This window comes from Hemicordylus capensis, chromosome 17 (assembly GCF_027244095.1).
Source record: "Hemicordylus capensis ecotype Gifberg chromosome 17, rHemCap1.1.pri, whole genome shotgun sequence".
In the NCBI taxonomy this organism is placed as follows: domain Eukaryota; kingdom Metazoa; phylum Chordata; class Lepidosauria; order Squamata; family Cordylidae; genus Hemicordylus; species Hemicordylus capensis.
In genome coordinates this window covers 9,271,714-9,291,064 of record NC_069673.1, presented here as the reverse complement: position 1 = coordinate 9,291,064, position 19,351 = coordinate 9,271,714, and the positions used below count along the sequence as shown (strand labels likewise).

The 19,351-nt window shown below is 51.5% G+C and overlaps 1 protein-coding gene across 5 annotated transcripts in view; it reads left to right on the top strand.

Moving 5' to 3' along the window:
- The first annotated feature begins 1,769 nt into the window (after window positions 1–1,769).
- Window positions 1,770–19,351, top strand: part of EEIG1 (estrogen-induced osteoclastogenesis regulator 1) — a 60,144-nt gene continuing 42,562 nt past the window's right edge. For 2 of the 5 annotated variants that reach the window (XM_053282364.1, XM_053282362.1), the window contains exons 1-2: window positions 2,334–2,945; window positions 6,020–6,732. In XM_053282364.1, the coding sequence (XP_053138339.1) occupies window positions 6,587–6,732 (146 nt within the window). In that variant the 5' untranslated portion in view covers window positions 2,334–2,945; window positions 6,020–6,586. Of the gene's footprint in view, window positions 1,879–2,333; window positions 2,946–6,019; window positions 6,733–19,351 lie in introns of those variants that run through there. The other 3 variants (XM_053282366.1, XM_053282365.1, XM_053282363.1) reach the window with 2 other exon arrangements.

Genomic DNA, 19,351 nt, shown 5'->3' with positions numbered 1-19,351 from the left:
ATTCTCAACCTCTGGTCCCCAGATGTTGTTGGACTACAACTTCCATCATCCCTGGGTTGTCCCTTTTTCAAGCAAGTAAAATTTCTTGCACGGGTTAGTCAAATCACACTCTGCCATTGAGGCTTAATCCCATTTTACAGCTGAATTTTAAATCTGTCCTCTGGTTCCCTTCTGAATTAGGTAGCTAACCGAACAGTTCCCTACTGAGCAAAGAGGCACCTTTTTAAAGTGGTGATTCTCTTTATTTCGCAGGGGGAGAGCAACTGGCCCTATCCATCCCCAGCACAGCATCCCTCCAGTGACTTTTGCTGGTGTCTTATGTTTCTTTTTAGATTGTGAGCCCTTTGAGGACAGGGAGCCATCTTATTTATTTATTATTTCCCTGTGTAAATGGCTTTTGGAACTTTTGTTGAAAAGCGGTATATAAATATTCATCGTATTCGTTAAGTTGCTCAGTTTGTTTTTAATCTAAGCGAAGACTGTTTTTAAAATGCAGGTGTTTTGTTTCTGATTCTGTACAGGGTTTATTGTATGGTGGTTGGGCTGTAATAAAGAATAACTAACAGGGAAAATGGGAGTTGCAAGAGGTCTTGTTTGCAAGGAACTGCAAGTTTGTGGGATAAGCATGGTGATTATTCACAACAGCCATAACCGGGTGACAATGTCATTTTAGCAATGCCAAGCACATGAATTCTGAAATGTGATAAAAATGATCGGTCCTTATTCCAAGCAGAGGCAACAGAATTTAGCATTGTTATAAAATCCAGTTCTGATGGTAGAGTTGCTATCTGAATACTGTATTTCATCCCATTGCAATCAAAGTAGGTAAACAGATCTTGGGTAAAAATTGGGGCCTCCATATCTTGGCTATAGATAGATAGATATAGCATGTTTGCTCCATCCCCCAAGTCCAAGACATTTTAGAGCAGCTAAAAAGAATGAAAAGCGTTTATTGGTTTCTAGTCTATGCACTTGATTCTCAGCCTGAGTGCTCAACTTAAAATAAAGCCTACACCCCAAAGTCTCCCTTTCATGACAATGCATTTTGTTAAGAGCCTGCCTTAGGATTGCAAATTGCAATATTGCCAGATAGCTTTTGTCCTGGGGCTAGTTGTGGGTGGAAATTTGCAGGTAGATCCAATTGATGGACGGTCAGTGAAGCTGTACTTTTTATTGTTTGGAGGGCTTGAGCATATGATGAGCTTTATCATTATTAAAAGTAATATGATCATAAATGCATGGCTGCTTGCATATTTATCTTGTTTTTACTGTCTTTACACTGTGTCTTCTTTGCTATTGTTATTATCCGATTACTATTTTCGGAAGCTGTCTTGTGAAATGTATTAATATCATTGTATTAATGTATTGATATTAATACATTCACATTAATTAATTATTAATACATATTATTAATAATGGCTGACACAATGAGAACTACTCAAAGTCATCCCATGGCCGAACCTGTCCCTTCAATTCCAATGAAACTCCTTTGAGTAATTTCTCCCATCACGTCAACCAATCAGAACTCCTTCGCTTCCTCTCCCCAACACACCCTTGAGGGGCGGAGCCAGGGCGGGCCCTTGCCGCCCGAATGAAGGCGCCTCGCGCCAATCGCGGAGCCCCTCTGCGCCACCGCGTCCTCACCCGCCCAATCGGAATGCAGACTGTTTCCCGCCCGCCCCTGCTTTCTTTTCCTGTTTTTTTTTTGTGCTCCTCTCGGCGGCCCAATCCCTGGCCAGGGCGGTGCTTCCGCCCCGCCCACTTCGGGGAGGGAGTCTGTCCTGGCACACGGCCCGCCCCCTCGCAGGCTGCTTCTTACGCTGTTAGCGTAGCGGGGCGCTATTGGCGTAGCGCTGGCAGGGCCGGCAAGCGGAGGAGGTGAGTGGCGGCGGCGGCGGGCCTGGCTGTGTCCCCCCGCAACCTGTGGGGTGGGGATGCCGCGGGGGGCATCTCTGTGTGCGGGGACTGCGTAGGCTTTGAGGGAGGCGGGGGGGACGACACAGCTCCTCCCGCGGCGGGGGCAGCGGGGGAGGAACTTGGGGGCCGGGGAGAGGGGAGAGGAGGAGGAGCTGTGGGGCTGGGGGAGGGGGGAAGGGGGAGAAGAGGAGGAGCTGGGGGCTGTGGTGGGGGGCGAGAGGAGGAGGAGGAGGAGGTGGGGCGGGGGAGAGTGGGAGCAGCGGGAGCCCCCCTCTTCCCTCTCCTCCTCTATCCTGCAAGGGGGCTTGATTTGGGGGCGGGGTTTCTGTCCCTGGGTAGGGGGCGTCGGGGCACCCCTCTCCTCAGGGAAGGGGGGCTGCTTCCCCCCATCACCCTCCCATCTTTACAGTGTGTGTGTTTGTGTGTGTGGAGAGAGAGAAAGTGAGAGTGTACAGACACACGTACACACAGAGAGAGAGAGAGAGTATATGTGGATTGTGTGCTTGTATAGCTAAAGTGTGTGTGTGTGTGTAGTATGTGTTTACATGTGTATCTGAAGTGAGATGACATGTCTGTGTACAGAGAGCGTGTGTGTCTAGACAGTGTGTGTGGGTATGTGTATATCTAAAGAGAACACTGTGTGTATGGTGTGTGTGAGAGAGAATATTTGTATATGTGCCTCTGTGTGTGTCTGTATGTGAGTATGTACATATCTACAGAGCGAGATTGTGTGTGTGAGTGAGAGTGTATATATGTGTGTAGAGAGAGAGCACTAAACAATCTTTCAAGGCAGTAAATTGATTAGAAGGTGGAGAATGGGCAAGGTTTTCCTGATTTGTAAAAGAAATAAAACCCGACCATGTGGCTAAAAAAGGCATTGGGATTGGCCTGACCCAGGTCGAAGACGAGTATTGTGGGTCACTTTTTCCAATATAGCTTTTTGGTTTTGTTGTGTTGAGTGCTTGAATGTAAAGGTGGTACAGCAGCAAGTAAATCTCTCTCTCTCACACACATACCCCTTATTAAAGGTGAGTGGGTGTATTTTATTGTGTATTTTATTGTTTTATCTTTATGGTAGTTGGCCACCCTCAAAATAATGCTATGGCAGGGCAAAGATCGGCATTTATAGAAGGGGCCAAGAAATTTATCTACCGCCTGACATATACATCTCTAGGTGGTGTATACAGTGTTGGCTTAATTCACCAGCCAGACGAAATATTTTACTCACGTGGTTCCTTGAGCTATGTTGTGATGCACTTCTTGGTTTTGTCTGTTTCCCAGAAGTGCTAGGTAGGGAGGTGTTTAAACATCTCTGGGGCCTTTCCCTGTGATTAAGAGGGGTGAAATACTGTGAGTTACAGGGCATATTGGGTATTTGGAATTTGCCCAAAAACCCCACACACAAAATGGAATTTTTAAAAGTAAAGTGTGCTGTCAAGTCAATTTCGCCTCCTGGCGCCCACAGAGCCCTATGGTTTCCTTTTGGAAACCCCAGGAGGGGTTGATCATTGCCTCCTCCCACACAGTATGAGATGATGAAGCTTTTCAGCATCTTCCTATATTGCTGCTGCCCAATATAGTACCAGCGGGGATTCAAACCAGCAACCTTCTGCTTGTTAGGCATTTCCCCGCTGCGCCTCTTTACCCCAACACAAATCGGACTAAGCTTCAATAAGCAATGAAAACCCCGAATCGTGTCTGGAGTGCTCCTCGATAGCTCGCAGGAACTTCCACATAAATCTGGATGATATGTGAACACACACATGCCCTTCCAAAGTAAAATCTCCGACTGGCAGGGCTCTAGTTGGAATCAGTGGAAGCTGAAAGTGCTTAACTGGGGCAAGATTATCCCTTAAAGCCATAACTCAGGCCTGCTCAACTTTGCCCCCCCAACTATTTTTGGACTACAACTCCCAGAATCCCTAGCCACAGTGGCCAATAGCCAGGGATTCTGGGAGTTGTAGGCCAACATCTGCAGGAGGGCTGAAGTTGAGCAGCCCTGCATAACTGCTTGACAGTATAAATTAGACTAAAGAGGAAGAGCCTTGTGGCATTGTGTAAGTCGCTGCAACAGATCTGTGGTGTGATCTGATGCATGCATGTATTCTTGGGAGCAGTTACCATTGCATTCTTCAGAGTTCGCTTCTTCCTGCAATACACTGGAGAGTAAACCCCCTTGAGTGTGGTTGGTTCTGCTTCTGAGTAAAGAGCCGTGTTTCAGTTTAATGGGAATGGGGCCGGCATGTTACATGAAGATTGCTGCTAGAGATCCGTTGAGTGGACAAGGAAAGAGACTCCCAGTTGGCTGGACCTCCTTGGTTGTATGCAATTCCGGGGGTGGGGGGGCGGAAATCTGAGAGGGGGCGGTGGCACACAGCCGAGAACATCAGCCCGAGGCCGCATAGAAGGATAACGGCGAGGATAAACAGCCATTTACACGAAGCTGGGCTATAACTGGGAATGTGGGGAGAAGTTCCTAGAGTCATTTGGAGCAACCATTTAGGAAACCAAAGTTGAACTCGGCAGGCGGCGTGCCCGGCTAGAGACGGGGCTGAACTTGTGACTTTGAACTTGAGCGGCATTCCTAAAAGGGCAGGGAGGGAAGAGGAGGTTAGGCTCTCAGGCCCCGTGGGGCTAGGCCAGGTGCTTGGAAACAGCTCCACGTATTGAATTCTGCGCTCAGCGGACGCGTAATTTATATTTATTTAATTTATCCCGGTTGCTGACCTCTAATCAGGGTGAGCTTGGGTCACTGACGTGTCGTATGGTTATCAGGCTTGCCTGGGACAACTTGGTTTAATGCAGAGTTGATACCCCGGGTGCCAAGGCTGGTCAAAGTCCTAGGAGAAGGCAGTCTGCCTTGTGACCTTGCTCTGGGGAGATAGCGAGTGAATTGCTTGGCTTGCTTTCTCCCGATGGTGGTGAGAATGAAGACTTGTTGAAGCTGGCTAAGACGTTCAGAGGGCTCTGTGTGTGTGTGCGTGTGCATTTTCTTGTTCAGCCCCCGGCTGTTTACCAAACCACCTATGGACTCAGTTTCTCATAGGAACATATGAAGCTGCCTTAGAGAGTCAGACCATTGGTCCTTAGAGCTCAGGATTGTCTGCACTGACTGGCAGCAGCACTCTGGGGTTTCAGAAAGGGCTCTCTCCCAGATCTACCTGGAAATGCTGCCAGGGATTGGACCTGGGACCTTCTGCATGCCAAGCAGATGCTCTACCACTGACCGGTGGCCCCAGCCCCTAAGGGGGATATCTTACAGCAGACAGTGCTTGCATGTGGTCACCCATCCCATTGTGAATTGAGGCAAGCTCTGCTTAGCAAAGGGGGTAATTCACGCTGGCTGGGTCAAGACCAGCTCTCCACCCCTCAGGAGAATTCTTCCCATTGGAGGAAGAGTTAGTGAGGTTGCTTGCATGTACATCGGAAGCTGCCTTCTACTGAGTCGGACCCTTGGTCCAGCTAGCTCAGGACTGTCTACACGGACTGGCAGTGGCTCTTGAAGGTTTCAGGCAGGAGTCCCGCCCGGCCCTCCCTGGAGATGCTGCCAGGGAGTGAACCGGGGACCTTCTGCATGCCAAGCAGAGGGTCTTGCCCTCAGCTCTAGCCCCATCCCATAGGGCCGGGGTGGGCAATCTTCGCTCTCCAGCTGTTGTTGAACTCCTGTGTCGCTGAGGATGATGGGAGTTGTAGTTCAACACCAACTTCAAGAGCCCAGATGACCTACCTCTGCCCTAAGGGCTGCTCTTACAGCCCACCCAGGGACTCTCCCATCCCAATGCAGGCAGACCCCGCTTAGCAAAGGGGACAATTCATGCTTGCTGCCACAAGGCCGGCTCTCCTCCCCTCTCCCTTCCTGAGATTCCTTGTTGAGAATGCCTTTATGCCGCCTAGGAAAACAAGAACGGTTCAGCCGGGTTATGGTAGCAGTTGCTATGTACACGGAAGGATAATATTTTGGGTGTGAGGCCAGCACCTCAGATTCCTTCTCCGATTGGTATGAGATAAGCCCTGAACAGTCAGGTGGCCGTAATTAGGTTTTTGGGGACAGAGGGAGGAGCTCCACGCCGAACTAACCGCACCGCCTGGCTTCCCTCCTCAGGCTGAGAAGAAACCTGTGAAAGCCACAGCCTACAGAGGAGCCCTGCCGATCCCCGTGAAGCTTTTGAACGAGGGGTGGAGCCTGGAAGTGTCCCCTGTTCAGCATTGCCCGTGTGCCGTCCGGCGGCTCGGAGAGAAGCCCGCGATGCTTTCGAGGGGGACCCGGAGAGGAACGCATCCCCACCGCCTCTAAGCAAGGGAGCTCCTGCTGGCCCGGAGCGTAGGATTTCCCCCCTTTCCCTTCCTCAGAGATGAACGAGAGACCGAACGTGCCCTCTTCCTTCCCTGAAATCTGCAGCAGCGATGACACGATAGCCAGATCCAACCACCAAAGAGAGAAGACTCTTTTTCACGGAACGCTCGCCTGCCACCGCAACTGAACTCCGAGTCACCCGCTATATTTTTGTAAACTTGGATTGACGGGGGTTTATTTTCGCTTTCGCCCCCTGTGCCGTCTCGGCCGTTGAGTTCCCCGGGCGTGTTCCGGAGCGACCTGCTGCTGCTGAACTTTAAAAAGGAAGGCATTGGCGTTTCTGGGCTTTGAATTTGGTCCCCTTTGCCTCCGCCCATGGCTTTTCTGATGAAGAAAAAGAAGTTCAAATTTCAAACCAGTTTCACTCTGGAGGAGCTGACGGCAGTCCCTTTTGTCAACGGGGTTCTGTTCTGCAAGATTCGGCTCCTGGATGGGGGAGACTTTGCCACCTTGTCGTCCAGGTAAGACATGCTTTGTGTCATACCCGTTTGAACCCTTTTGCTGCGTACGTGTGTGTGTACTGAGCAAGTGTCTAGAGCTGTTTGTCTCTGTTTCAGGGCAAGCCCTCCCCCATTCAAAAAGGGTGCAACGATGCTATTGGCTCCTTTCCCCATCTCTAGGAGGGGTAAATGTAAAGTTGTGCCCTCGAGTCGGTGTCGACTCGTGGCGCCCACAGAGCCCTGTGGTTGTCTTGGGGAGGATGCAGGAGGGGTTGACCATGGCCATCTCTCGGCGCCGTATGAGACGATGCCTTTCAGCATCTTCCTCTATCGCTGCTGTGAAAATATAGGTGTTTCCCATATTCTGTGAAACGTACCAGTGGGGATTCGAACCGGCAACCTCTTGCTCTCTAGGCAAGTCATTTCCCTGCTGTGCCATTCGGTGGCTCTAGGAGGGGGTCGGTGTTGCCAAAAAATCGCCCATGGGCATTTGTCCCCTGAGAAGTTTGGCCGATATTTGTGGGCCTGCCGGACCAGGTGGTGGCTTGCTGGGTGTGCTGCTTTGGCCCCCCACAAATGCCCCCGCTCCCCGGTCCCTGTGGTGTGTTTCACAGTGGGTGTGACTGTGTCTTCCTCTTGAGATCGGACCTTGAGGCCTGGCAAAGAGGTGATCCTGAACATTTTCCTCCCTCCCCCGGCTGCGTTTCTTTCCTTATGATTATGAGCTCCTTGTCTTTTGAGCTTGGGAACGGCTTAATTTAGAACAGCAAGGCGTGTGTTGCTTAGGAATCGGCTTGGGAAATCGCGGCTTTTGCTTCCTACGTGGCTGCTTGTGCCTCTTTCCTTTGAACTCGGCTTCAAATGGGTACAACTTGTGGACGGATCCTGTAGGGTTGCTTTAAAGGTCAAGGGTGCCGTCGGGTCGCCGTCGACTCCTGGCGCCCACAGAGCCCTGTGGTTTCCTTTTGGTCAAATGCAGGAGGGGTTGGCCATTGCCTCCTCCCGCGCAGTATGAGAGGATGCCTTTCATCATCTTCCTGTAGCGCTGCTGCCCGATATAGTACCAGTGGGGATTTGAACTGGCAGCCTTCTGCTTGTTAGTCAGGTATTTCCCCGCTGCGCCACTTAAGGTGGTTCAGGGTTGCTTTGGCTACCCATTAATTGTAGGCTAGGTTCTCTCTCTCTCTCTCTCTCTCTCTCTCTCTCTCTCTCTCTCTCTCTCAAAAAAGAGAGTCTGTCCCATCTCTCAGTAACTGCTAATCAAGTGTTGCTTTTCCTGTCGGCTGCGTGATTGTCGACGCACGGCCTCCATGCCAAGACAAATTCCAAAACAGCCCTGGACTCGCTCACGGACTGCCTTGCTTCCTACTCCCTGGCAGGCGGCAGCTAGCGTCTTTTCCTACCCTGATACATAAGCAAGGAGACCTTTATGGGAAGATGGAGCGTGACTCCGTGAAGGCTCTGTTCAAAGAAAACAGGACCAAGTCGGAGTCTGCGCCTGCATATCCTTCAAACCGGACCCAAAACTTCATATCAGGGTTTTTTGGTGTGTTTTTTTAAGTCCACCACATTTGTGAAGAGCTGGCCTTGTGGCAACGAGCATGAATTGTCCCCTTTGCTAAGCAGGGTCATCCCTGGTTTGCATTTGGATGGGAGACTCCATGTGTGAGCACTGTAAGATGTTCCCCTGAGGGGATGGGGCCGCTCTGGGAAGAGTATCTGCCTGCTTGCATGCAGAAGGTTTCAAGTTCCTTCCCTGGCAGCATCTCCAAGGTAGGGCTGAGAGAGACTCCTGCCTGCAACCTTGGAGATGCCACTGCCAGTCTGTGTAGACAGTAATGAGCGAGATGGCCAATGGTCTGACTCCTTTTCAGCTTCCTACAAGGCACAGTGCTAGAATAACATTTGTGCAGCTCAAAAATAAGTCCTATACAAGCTTGGTTCGCCGGACAGGAGGTGGCATGGTGTAGTGGTTAGAGCGTTGGGCTAGGTCTGGGGAGGCCCGAACTCAGACCTCTGTTCAGCCCGGAAGCTCATTGAATGACTTGTGGCCAGTCACATACAGTATGTGTCGGCCTCACTGGCCTCAGCCCTTGCCTGTGGGCTTCCCAGAGACACCCGGTGGACCAGGGTGGGAGACAGGATGCTGGACTAGATCAGCCTTCTTGGGCCTGGTCCAGCAGGGCTGTTGTTGCTTCGCAGGGTGGTTGTGGGGATAGACAGGACCTTGTGCGCCACTCGGGGCTCCTTGGAGGAAGGGTGGGGTATAAACATAAAAAGAAAGAAAAATGTTAGCTCGGGTGTTGGCAACCTTGAGTCCTTGAATGCTTAGGTACATAGGCAGCATACAGTCTCAGACCATTGGGATGGTCTAATTAGCTCAGGGTTGTCTACACAGATGGGCAGCGGCTTCTCCAAGGAGTCTCTCTCTCAGCCCTATCTTGGAGATGCTGCCAGGGAGGGAACTGGGAACCTTCTGCTCTTCCCAGAGCGGCTCCATCCCCTGAGGGGAAGATCTTATAGTGCTCACACATGGAGTCTCCCATTCAAATGCCAACCAGGTCAGACCCTGCTTAGCAAAGGGGGCAATTCATGCTTGCTACCACCAGACCAGCGCTGGTCTACAGCTATAGGTCTTCTCCTATAGGAGTGGGAGGTCCAAGGTTGGGAACCCCGAGTTGGAGGATGTAAAAAGTAAAGTAAGGCCTAGTCCAGGCAGTTCTAGGACCCAGACCCTGATCAACGTACTCTCTTCCTTCTGCTAAAGATGCTTCCTATAGACTCTGCTGCTCCTAACAGCAGGAGAGTAACAGCAGGAGGAAGGGCATGGCCTCCACTCCTGCCCGTAGGCTTCCAGCGGCATCTGGTGGGCCACGGTGGGAAACAGGATGCTGGCCTAGATGGGCCTCCTTGGGCCTGATCCAGCAGGGCTGTGCTTCTGTTCTTCTGTACTCTCCCCAGTGAAGATACCGCCTTTCTGCAATGGTGCTGTCCAGTTCCCAGTTCGGAGGGTCCCCGCCACTCTCTACGGGCTTCCCAGTGCAATAGAATGCAACCTTTGGCCACCTGGTGTGACGTGCAAGCAGGAAAATGCACAAGCGTGCCGTGTTGAGTGAATGCTGCACACGCGCCAGGGACATTTGTGCAGTTGTGGATTTTCCTGTGAGCAGCCCCCTCCTGCATATAGGCCTCTTTGCTTCTGTACCATACAGAGGGCAGGATGTGGCTTTTTTGGTGAGCGTGTGAGAGTATTTCTGGGCATAACCGTTCTTGGTATACGGCGGCGCAGAGGCCAGAGAGATCTGCCTTCGGAATCTAGACACCCTTTTGCTTTAAGGCTGCTTCAGAAGTGCTGGAGAAAGTTCCCGCCTCTGCCCGCCCCCCTTTCCTTTGACCCGCTGCTTTGGGTGGAAGCCGCTTATCTCAAGAATGCGACCCCTGCCGAAGAGGAAGGCATTAATCCCCTGGCTCCCTAGATCGGAGCTCCTCCTCGTTGACCTTGGTTGCGGGAGCCGTGCCTCGGCCCTGCTGCTATCCTTCTGTGGCTGCCTTGTTCTTTGGAGGTGGTGGTGGGGGGACAATCTGGCTGGAGTTCAACAGCACTGTCTGCATACGATTGTTGCAGATCAGACGTGTTCCAGCAGAGAAATTGCCTCTAATTTAAGCCAAATGCATGCATTTCTCTCTCTCTCCCTCTCTCTCTCTCTCTCTCTCTCTCTCTCTCTCTCTCAATCGCTCCCCGAGCTGGCTTGCTCATAAACCGGCAAAGTGGAAAGTTGGCAGTAGCTTCTGCAGCTTGCCCCCCCTCCCACCCACCCACCCATGGGCAGCTTGCCTCGGTGGGATGCACAAGGCAACTTGTCCTCTTTCAGCTGGGCCACACAGCGCATGGCCGACGGTCCCCTCTCCTTTGCCACTCACAGTCTACAGGCGCTCCGGTGGGCTTTGCAGATCTGATGGAGCAGCCTTCCCCAGTCCTCCCTTGGCACTGCCCCGGCCCCGGTCTCGATCTGCAAGGAGCCCGAGTTCATTGCCAGGGGTGTGCGGTGTCGGCGTGTGCTTGCTTTTCTCTCCCTTGCACACATCGCGGCGACGGAGGGAGTTGCCTTACGCCAGGGCTGCAGTGTTCCCTCTCAGGCCTGCCCGTGCGCTCACGCGTGTCTTGATGTCTGCTGAATCTGAGGTGGAATCGGGAAGGTCCCCCCCTGCATGCCCGTGTGCACACGCTGCTCTGATCCTGCCGCCCAGAACGCAACGTATTCCGCACACCGAATAGCAAGATGAGAGCGAACGCTGCCGGGGTGCCCAACTTCATCCCTCCAGCTGTTCTTGGACTACAGCTCCCATCATCCCCAGCCACCGTGGGGGTGGTCTGTCAGGCTAGACTCCAGCTGACATGCAGCCAACGTTAGAAAACTAGAATGGTGCTCTTGAACTTTGCTTGGTAAATCTGTATTGGGTTAGTGCTCAGACGCTCCAAGAATAATTCAATAATAAAGCTTACATTTCTGTTTAAGTTTTGGGTCCGCCTCTCTCTCTGGTGCCCCATCTGTTCACAGGCCACTTAAAGAACCCGAGCTCTGAGGGTTACTGCACCCGCCTCCGCCCCGTTCCTGTGCATTTCGCCTGGGCATGCACAGAGTGTGGGTGGGCCCCTGGAGGGAGCCGACAATGGGAGTTGTAGTCCGACGTCTGCAGGATTGCCAAAGTTCTGTAGCCCTGCCTTGGACCAAGCTGGACAATCGGGCAGTCTAGCTCAGTATGGTCTACTCCAGGGCTGTACGATGTTGGCCCTCCAGCTGCTGTGCAGCTACAACTCCCATCGGCCCCAGCCACCGCGGTCAGTAGGAATAGTGGGAGTTGTAGTCTTAACAGCAGGAGGCTTGAAGTTGGGCAGGCCTGGTCTCCAAACTGGCAGCAGCTGTCTAAGGCTGCAAGCAGGAGTCTCTCCCAGCCTGACCCGGAGCTGCTGCCAGGGATTGAACCGGGGACCTCCTGCATGCCACGCAGATGCTCCACCACTGCGCTACGGCCCCATCCCCTTGCTGATCCTGGCTCTCTCTGCCAAGCAACCTGCTTTCTCCCCCGTGAGCCTAGCCCCCTTTCACGTTGGAGGATGGCCATCAATCCATATGGAACATAAGAGCAGCCCTGCAGAATCGGGCCCAAAGCCCATCTAGACCAGCATCCTGTTTCCCACAGTGGCCCACCAGATGCCTCTGGTATGCTAGATTTAGGGTTAGAGACCATGGCCATAGTCTAAGGCTACTGGGGTGGTCCATAAGAGCAGCCCTGCTGGATCAGGCCCATCTAGTCCAGCATCCTGTTTTCCACAGTGGCCCACCAGATGACTGTGAGAAGCCCTCAAGCAGGAGACAGAAGGCAGGCCCTCTCTCCTGCTGTGGCCTATAGCACTCGGTCTAGTCGCCACTGTCCTCCATGAATTGTTCTAAGCCAGCGGTCCCTCTAATTTCCCCCCCCCATCTCTGTGCGGAATGGGTTTTGTTCTGGGCGGCAGCATCGTGTGCGCACCTGCATTCAGAGTGGGGCCTTCCTGATTCAACCGGAGCGGGACCTAGAATTAACTGAGTGGACATCAGAAAACTTCTGAGCACGTGCAGGTGCGCACGCCTTAGAGGGAACAGTGGTCTAAGCTCCTTTGAAAGCCATCCAAGCTGGTGGCCATCACCACATCCCGTGGCAGAGAATGCCATAGATTAATAATGCGCTGTGTGAAAAAGCACTTCCTCTTCTGGGTCCTCAGTTTCCCCACCTTCAGTTTCACGGGATGACCCCGGGAAGCGAACCCTGTTGGTGGAACTATTGCCACTTTGGCTCTCAGCCCTTTCTCTCAGTTTTCAAGTAGAAAACTGTTTCCCAGTTGAGGACGGTCTGGATTTGTGTGTGTGGCATACCGAAGTGGTTTGCAAGGCCTGGGAGAGGTTATGCTGTTAATCCCTCCTGCCTCGCTGGTTAACACCCTGTAACCTTCTCCTCTTAAGTTTGCAGTTCCTTGGACCCGTGGCAGAAACACAAGCAGCCTCACTTCCGGGGAAGCTTGTTCGAAACGCCTTAAGATTTAACACGGTCAGGAATTTGAAACATCCTGGCTGTGGGTCCCCTCAGAGCCTCCTGTGAAGAATTCCAGATAATCAGAGATCTGCCCTTTAGCTTGGTGGTGTGTTAATTTTATCTCGCAAGTCCCTTGTTGAGGTTCTTTTGCTGCCTTATTGAGGTTGTTTTGCTGTCATCGAATTTTCACCCAGTACAGGCAGGAGAGGCCCGTGATGGGTTTTATCAGTACCCTGGCAGATCTCGAGGCTATTGTGTGATGCGAGCTTATCGCTGGCTTGGAGAACGAGGTGTCCAGGTTCTTGGCAAATTTCCCCGGAGCTTGGCATGCAAGTACGGTTTGCCATGACAGCAAGAAGATACTTTTGTGGTTGGTGTTGTGTATGCTGCTGTCTCCCAGACTCCACAAAAGGTGGCTCTGAGACTGGAGTACCACCGGGTTTGTACAGCAGCCTGGTTCGATTCAGCTTAATTGGAACGTATCGGGCTGCAAGGGCGTTTGTCGTCATTCGGCGCGTATCGCCCTGCAAGGGGATCTGTCGTCATTCCTATGGATCAATAAGAGCTATCCACCCTGGGGCCGTGGAACTATTTCTGGCCATGACGTCCGGATTCCTTCAGTTAGGAAATCGGCATTAACAAAATGCAGAGATTGAAATGTGTTGTACAATTCCTAATTTCCATCTGGTTGAGTGTTTTGAGTTGAGAATTTGGAGGTCCTTTTTAAAGAAAACAAACAAACTAGGGGCAGGTAAAGAATTATGGGTGTTAAGAAAACTGCAGGGAGTCTGGGTGTGTGTACACATGTACGTATGTACATACACACCTTGCTAACTGAGGATAACACATCTGAAGTAGCTGTTATAAAGCAGCATATGCATAGATATATAGGAAGCTGCCTTATACAGAGTGGTAGCAAGCATGACTTGTCCCTTAGCTAAGCAGGGTCCACCCTGGTTGAATTTGAATGGGAGACCACATGTGAGCACTGTAAGATATCCCCCCTTAAGGGATGGGGCCACTCTGGGAAGAGCAGAAGGTTCTAAGGTCCCTCCCTGGCGGCATCTCCAAGACAGGGCTGAGAGAGACTCCTGCCTCCAACCTTGGAGAAGCGGCTGCCAGTCTGTGTTGACAATACTGAGCTGGATGGACCCATGGTCTGACTCAGTATATGGCAGCTTCCAATATCCCTATGACCTTCTGAATGCAAGCAGATGCTCTACCACTGAGCTCCAGCCCCATGGCTAATTGGCATTAGAGCATCTTCCCTTGAGAGAAGGCTTCTGTGGGAGTATTGGACTTGTCGTTGACTTTCCACTCTGGTTTCATGACATATGGAAAAATCAATGGGATCTACAAGCACCCACTTTAAAGCGCATCTTTACCAGGTCCTGGTTCTTCTGTGAAGGCCAGTGTCATGCACCGGTGCGGTGCATGTAACGCCTGCTCATCTGGGTGTTCTGACATGGGAGAAAAATGTTGGAATGCAGTCTGTCAGACTGGAAGTTGCTGGCTGGGGGTATTGATGACCAGGGCTACTCAACTTCCTGCCCTCCTGCAGATGCTGGACTACAGCTCCCATAATCCCTGACTATTGGCCACTGTGTCTGGGGATGATGAGAGTTGTAGTCGGAAACCAGCTGTAGGGCTTGAGTTGGGCAGCTCTGCTCTTGAGGAATTGCCATGAATGGGAAAGTCCATTTCCTCAATGCCCTACAATCTGGAAAAAGCTGCCCTTGTTCAAGGACAGGTGAATAGGGAAAGAAAACGGGCACACACACTTGGGGGACGGTTCATCTTGATGTGAAATGCTGGACCATGAGGATTTTCTCATTGGGGTGTGGTTCTTTGCTTCCCACCCCAAAGTTGTCACCCCTGAGTTGCAGAAGGCTGAATCCTGTTTCAGGCAGAATCTGGTGTCTGTTTGGAGCAGTGTTCCTTCCAACAGGGATTCCCAGTTGTTGGTGACTACAACTCCAAGAATCCCCAAGCAAAAGCCGTTGCAGCCGGGGATTCTGGGAGTTGTAGTCAACATCTGTGAATCCCTGTTAGAAGGAACACTGTCTGGGAGATGGTGAAGGAAAGAGGCATGAGGTGTCACTTGAGGGGAAGGGAATAGGGTTGTTTGTTAGCTCAGTGGACCTTGCATGCAGAAGATCCCGAGTTCAATACTTGGCAGCACCTCTGGCACTCATGGGTGGCCAGCCTGGGTCCAAGATATGAGTAAGTATGGAAGTCATGACTCCCTGATATGTATTGCACGTTGTATCATGATCTGTGTCTTAGATTTATTGCTCCGCTTGTTCTTAGATATCCAAATAATTCTGATGAGTTTTACATAAACTTATTTCTTTCTGATACGTATACCGATGTCTCGCATCTGGTGGCCAAATTCTGTACTGCTGCGATTAAGACCCGCCCACAGTGTGTCGGAGATGGTTAATACAGGCTATTGATTCATTTTTTTTATTATCTTATTCCATTTTATATTTTATGTAATAGTTCTTAATTGTATATTTTGTGTGTGTACGTACACACACGCTATATATATATACACACACACACGCACATTGGTATCAATGTTCACTTTTGGGGATTCTCGTATCTAGTTCTGAACTGTGTGCTGATCTTTGATCGTAATAAACTGAATTTGAATTTGGCCACCTGACTCTTACAAACTTTGCACAGGACCCATCTTTGCTCAGCACCCTCTTTCAAGTGAAAACTATTACCAGATTTCCCACATTCATAAGGACTAGATGCTTGCTTCTATTTAACCGAAGTAGGGTTTGCCTGTCAGTATTAGACTGTGCAGGTATGTAGAGTATGTTTGTCTTACTGTTTCCCCCACCAAATGTACTTGCTCCTGCAGCCTTATAGTTGAGTCAACTTGGCCCCAGATTTCAGTGTCAGAATTTAGCCCCGGAGACAAATGAAGCAAGGTTGTCGATTGGACACCTGAGTTCAAATCCCCTGTTCAGCCGTGAAACCTGCTGAGTGACTCTGGGCCAGTCAGTTCTCTCTGAGCCTAACCTCGCAGGGTTCTTGTAGGGATAGACATAACCATGGACACAGACTGCTTAGGGCTCCTCAAAGGAAGAGCAGGATATAAATGTAAAAATAAATACAGTAAATAAAATCACCACAACCAGTCCTCACAAATCTGGCCTTTTAAGGCGGCTGTGTTGGAAGGCATGTCTTCTGGGGTGGTTTATTGGCAGGGCTGCAGAAATCCACTAGTCGGTGACGAATGCAAAATGATGCCTGATGAGTGGGAAAGGTCCCGATGAGTAATGTACCACCCTAGCTTGACGAGTAAAATATTTTGTCCGGCTGGTCAACTGAGCCAACATTTCTTCACCTCTGTTTGTTGGCTTACAAATGAAGCCCCTAGACCCGGCCTGCTCAACCTAGCCCCCCTCCCAGCTGTTTTTGGACTACAACTCCCATCATCCCCAACCATAGTGGCCAATAGCCAGGGATTATGGGAATTGTAGGCCCACATCTGCAGGAGGGCATAAGTTGAGCCGCCCTGCCCTAAATAATCTTTTCATACCGCCGAGATTTGGATCCAAGAGCTCGGAGGCCACGTTTGCTCACCTGTTCATGTCTTGTGGAGTGGGGGGGGGCCTCCATGTGGGGCGGGAGGGATCTAGGCCTGGCTGGAAGGTACCGGCAGCCATCTTACAACATGCACGGAAGGCCGTCACTGGCCGCATCGGCATGCCCGCTTCTCCCCCCTTCTCTTCTTGGTTAGAAATGCAGAACAGAGGGAGAACTTGAGCAATCTAAACAAGAGACGAACCGTGGATTGCTTCCAGTGGAATCTGGAAAACCGGTTAGGCAAGCCGGGGGGTGGAGGGGAGGTCCAGATGGCAGGCGCTTCTGAGAACACACTCGGGCGAACGAGTGGGAAGCAAGAGGCATGGAGGAGGAAGCGTCAACATCAGTGGCGGCGGCGGCAGCCTGCCTTCTGCAGCGAGGCCAGAGCGGAGGCCACCAGCTCTGCTTATCACATCGCCAGTGTGGGTTCACTTGGGCCGCTGCGGGCCCGGCACCTGGGCTGCCCGGTGAGCGGAAGCCACAGCGAGCGGGGGCCTCGCCTGTCTCCCTCCCCCCCCCGCGAGCTCAGCTTTCTGTGTTTTGGTCCGCAGCAGCTGGTCTGCTGGCCACAGGAGGTTGATAAAAGGTTTCCGTCTAGAGGAACAGAGGAAGCGGCCATATACTGAGTCAGACCCTTGGTCCATCTAGCTCAGGATGGTCTTCACAGACTGGCAGCGGCTTCTCCAAGGTTGCAGGCAGGAGTCTCTCTCAGCCCTATTTGGAGATGCTGCCTGGGAGGGAACTTGGAACCTTCTGCTCTTCCCAGAGCGGCTCCATCCCCTAAGTGGGGGAATATCTTGCAGTGCTCACATGCAGCCTCCCATCCAAATGCAAGCCAGGGTGGACCCTGCTTAGCTAAGGGGACAAGGCATGCTTGCTACCCCAGGACCAGTAACTATGAGCACAACACATATAGTGTTCTTACAATTCAGAAATCCCGCCCCAAGCATTCATATCTATATTATACTGAGACGTGCAGTTATAAAACACAAGGCCTGCCGCTTGGTATAAAATTCAGGTTTATTCTCTTGGCCATCACACAGGTCAGGTCAGTGAATTGTGCTGTTTGCCACACTTTAGCAATATGTTCTTTTACAGGAGGAGATCTTGCATTCCTCCAGTGTAATCCGCGCCAGCCTTATTGAGTTCAGCAGGAGGGATGTAGGCAAAAAATGAGAGGAGGCGACCATGGCTCTCCAGCTTTTGAACTACAACTCCCATCATCCCCAGCCATAATAAATGGTCTGGAGATCCAAGGTTGCCTAGCTCTGGTTTATAGCTTCTGTGGTGCCGATGAGGTTGCACCCTGAGCCCACTAGGTGTCCAGTGCATGGGGGGGCCAGCCCGAGGCTCCCCAGCTGCCGTTGGACTACAACTCCCATCACCCCCCTGTCACAAGCAGCTGCTGGGGATGATGGGAGCTGTGGTCCCAGCACCGGAGAGCCTCCGGTCGAGCCGTCCCAGTTCTGGGGTGTGCAGGTCTCCCCGATTCTACTCGAGTTCCCGAGTCTGAGCGCCTTCCGTCGCGTCGCTGAAAGGCGCCGCTGGGAAATGGTGCCGTTCGGCCCTCAGCCCTTTTTGTTTGGATTGTTCTTGCAGGCTTGCTCTCTGCCCGTGGTCCCCATCACTGCCCCCGCTGGCAATCACAGTGCATATATCACGGAGTCATGATTCTGAGCTCATCTCGATGTGGTACCATTCAGCTGGGCCCTGAATCACTCCGTGCCTGGGCTGAGAAGGCTGCTTCCATGAGATAAACAGTTGTGCTTATGTTCACAAACTGTGTGTGTGTGTGTGTGTGTGTTGAGGGGAGGCAGGCAGGGAGGGAGAGTGACTCTGCCTGTGAGCACAGAGAGACAAAATGCATCTGTGTTGTGGTTTTCTCTTTCTCCTTCTCAAGAATCCCTCCTCCTCTCCCGTGGGCGAGGCTGTTCTAAGAAAGAAAAAAAAAGTGATGTACAGTCATTTTGCAAGGGTTACTTCAGTTTACTAAACCCTCAGCACACAAGACAAGAGTAGTATAGTCAGTCACTAAAAGATGCAGAAAGGAGGCAGGATCCTTCGGCTGCTTCTCCTTTTGCTTGGCAAACCCCGCCCGAGTAGAGGCACTCCAGTTCCTTCCAAAGGGCTCTCTGTGAATTAGAAAAGGGCCTTCCCGGGTCAGATCTAGTGGCCTCCTAGTCCAGTAGCCTGCCTTTCAACAAAGGCCCCGGGAAATCTCCTAGCCACCCCTTGTTGGGGTCTGGTAAGAGAGGAGAGGAGAAGATCACTGGGTGAGAGAGATTCTTCTACCTTCAGCCCTCTCGGCTTATGGCCATGGAGAGAATTCTATTCCTGAATCCAACACTGCATCAAAGGTGTTGATGCTTGTGGTTGTTGCCATTGTAAAGGTAACAAATGAAGGGCAGGATCCAGCCAGACTAAAGCACTTGGGTGTGTGTGTGTGTGTGTGTGTGATATACACACATACACACATATGTACGTACATACATACATACATACATACAATTAAACTGTAAATACTTGATTTCCACTTTTCAATGCACTTGGTACTGCTTTAGGGTAATCATTAGCAGCGTTAAAAATGCAATTTCAACTTATTCTTCAGTACACAGGACGCTGCCTTATACCAAGTCAGACCCTTGGTCCATCTAGCTCAGGATTGTCTACACAGACTGGCAGCGGCTTCTCCAAGGTTGCCAGCAGGAGAAGGGCAATGCCAGGGAGGGAACGTGGAACCTTCTGCAGGCAAGCATACAGGTGTTCCAGAACGGCCCCATCCCCTAAGGCAGGGGTGGGGAACTTGGCCCTCCAGCTGTTTTTGAACTACAACTCCCATCATCCCCAGCCACAAAAACAGCTGGAGGGCCAAGGTTCCCCACCCCTGCCCTAAGGGGAATAGCTTCCAGTGCTCACCCATGTAGTCTCCCATTCAACTGCAAACCAGGGCAGACTCTGCTTAGCA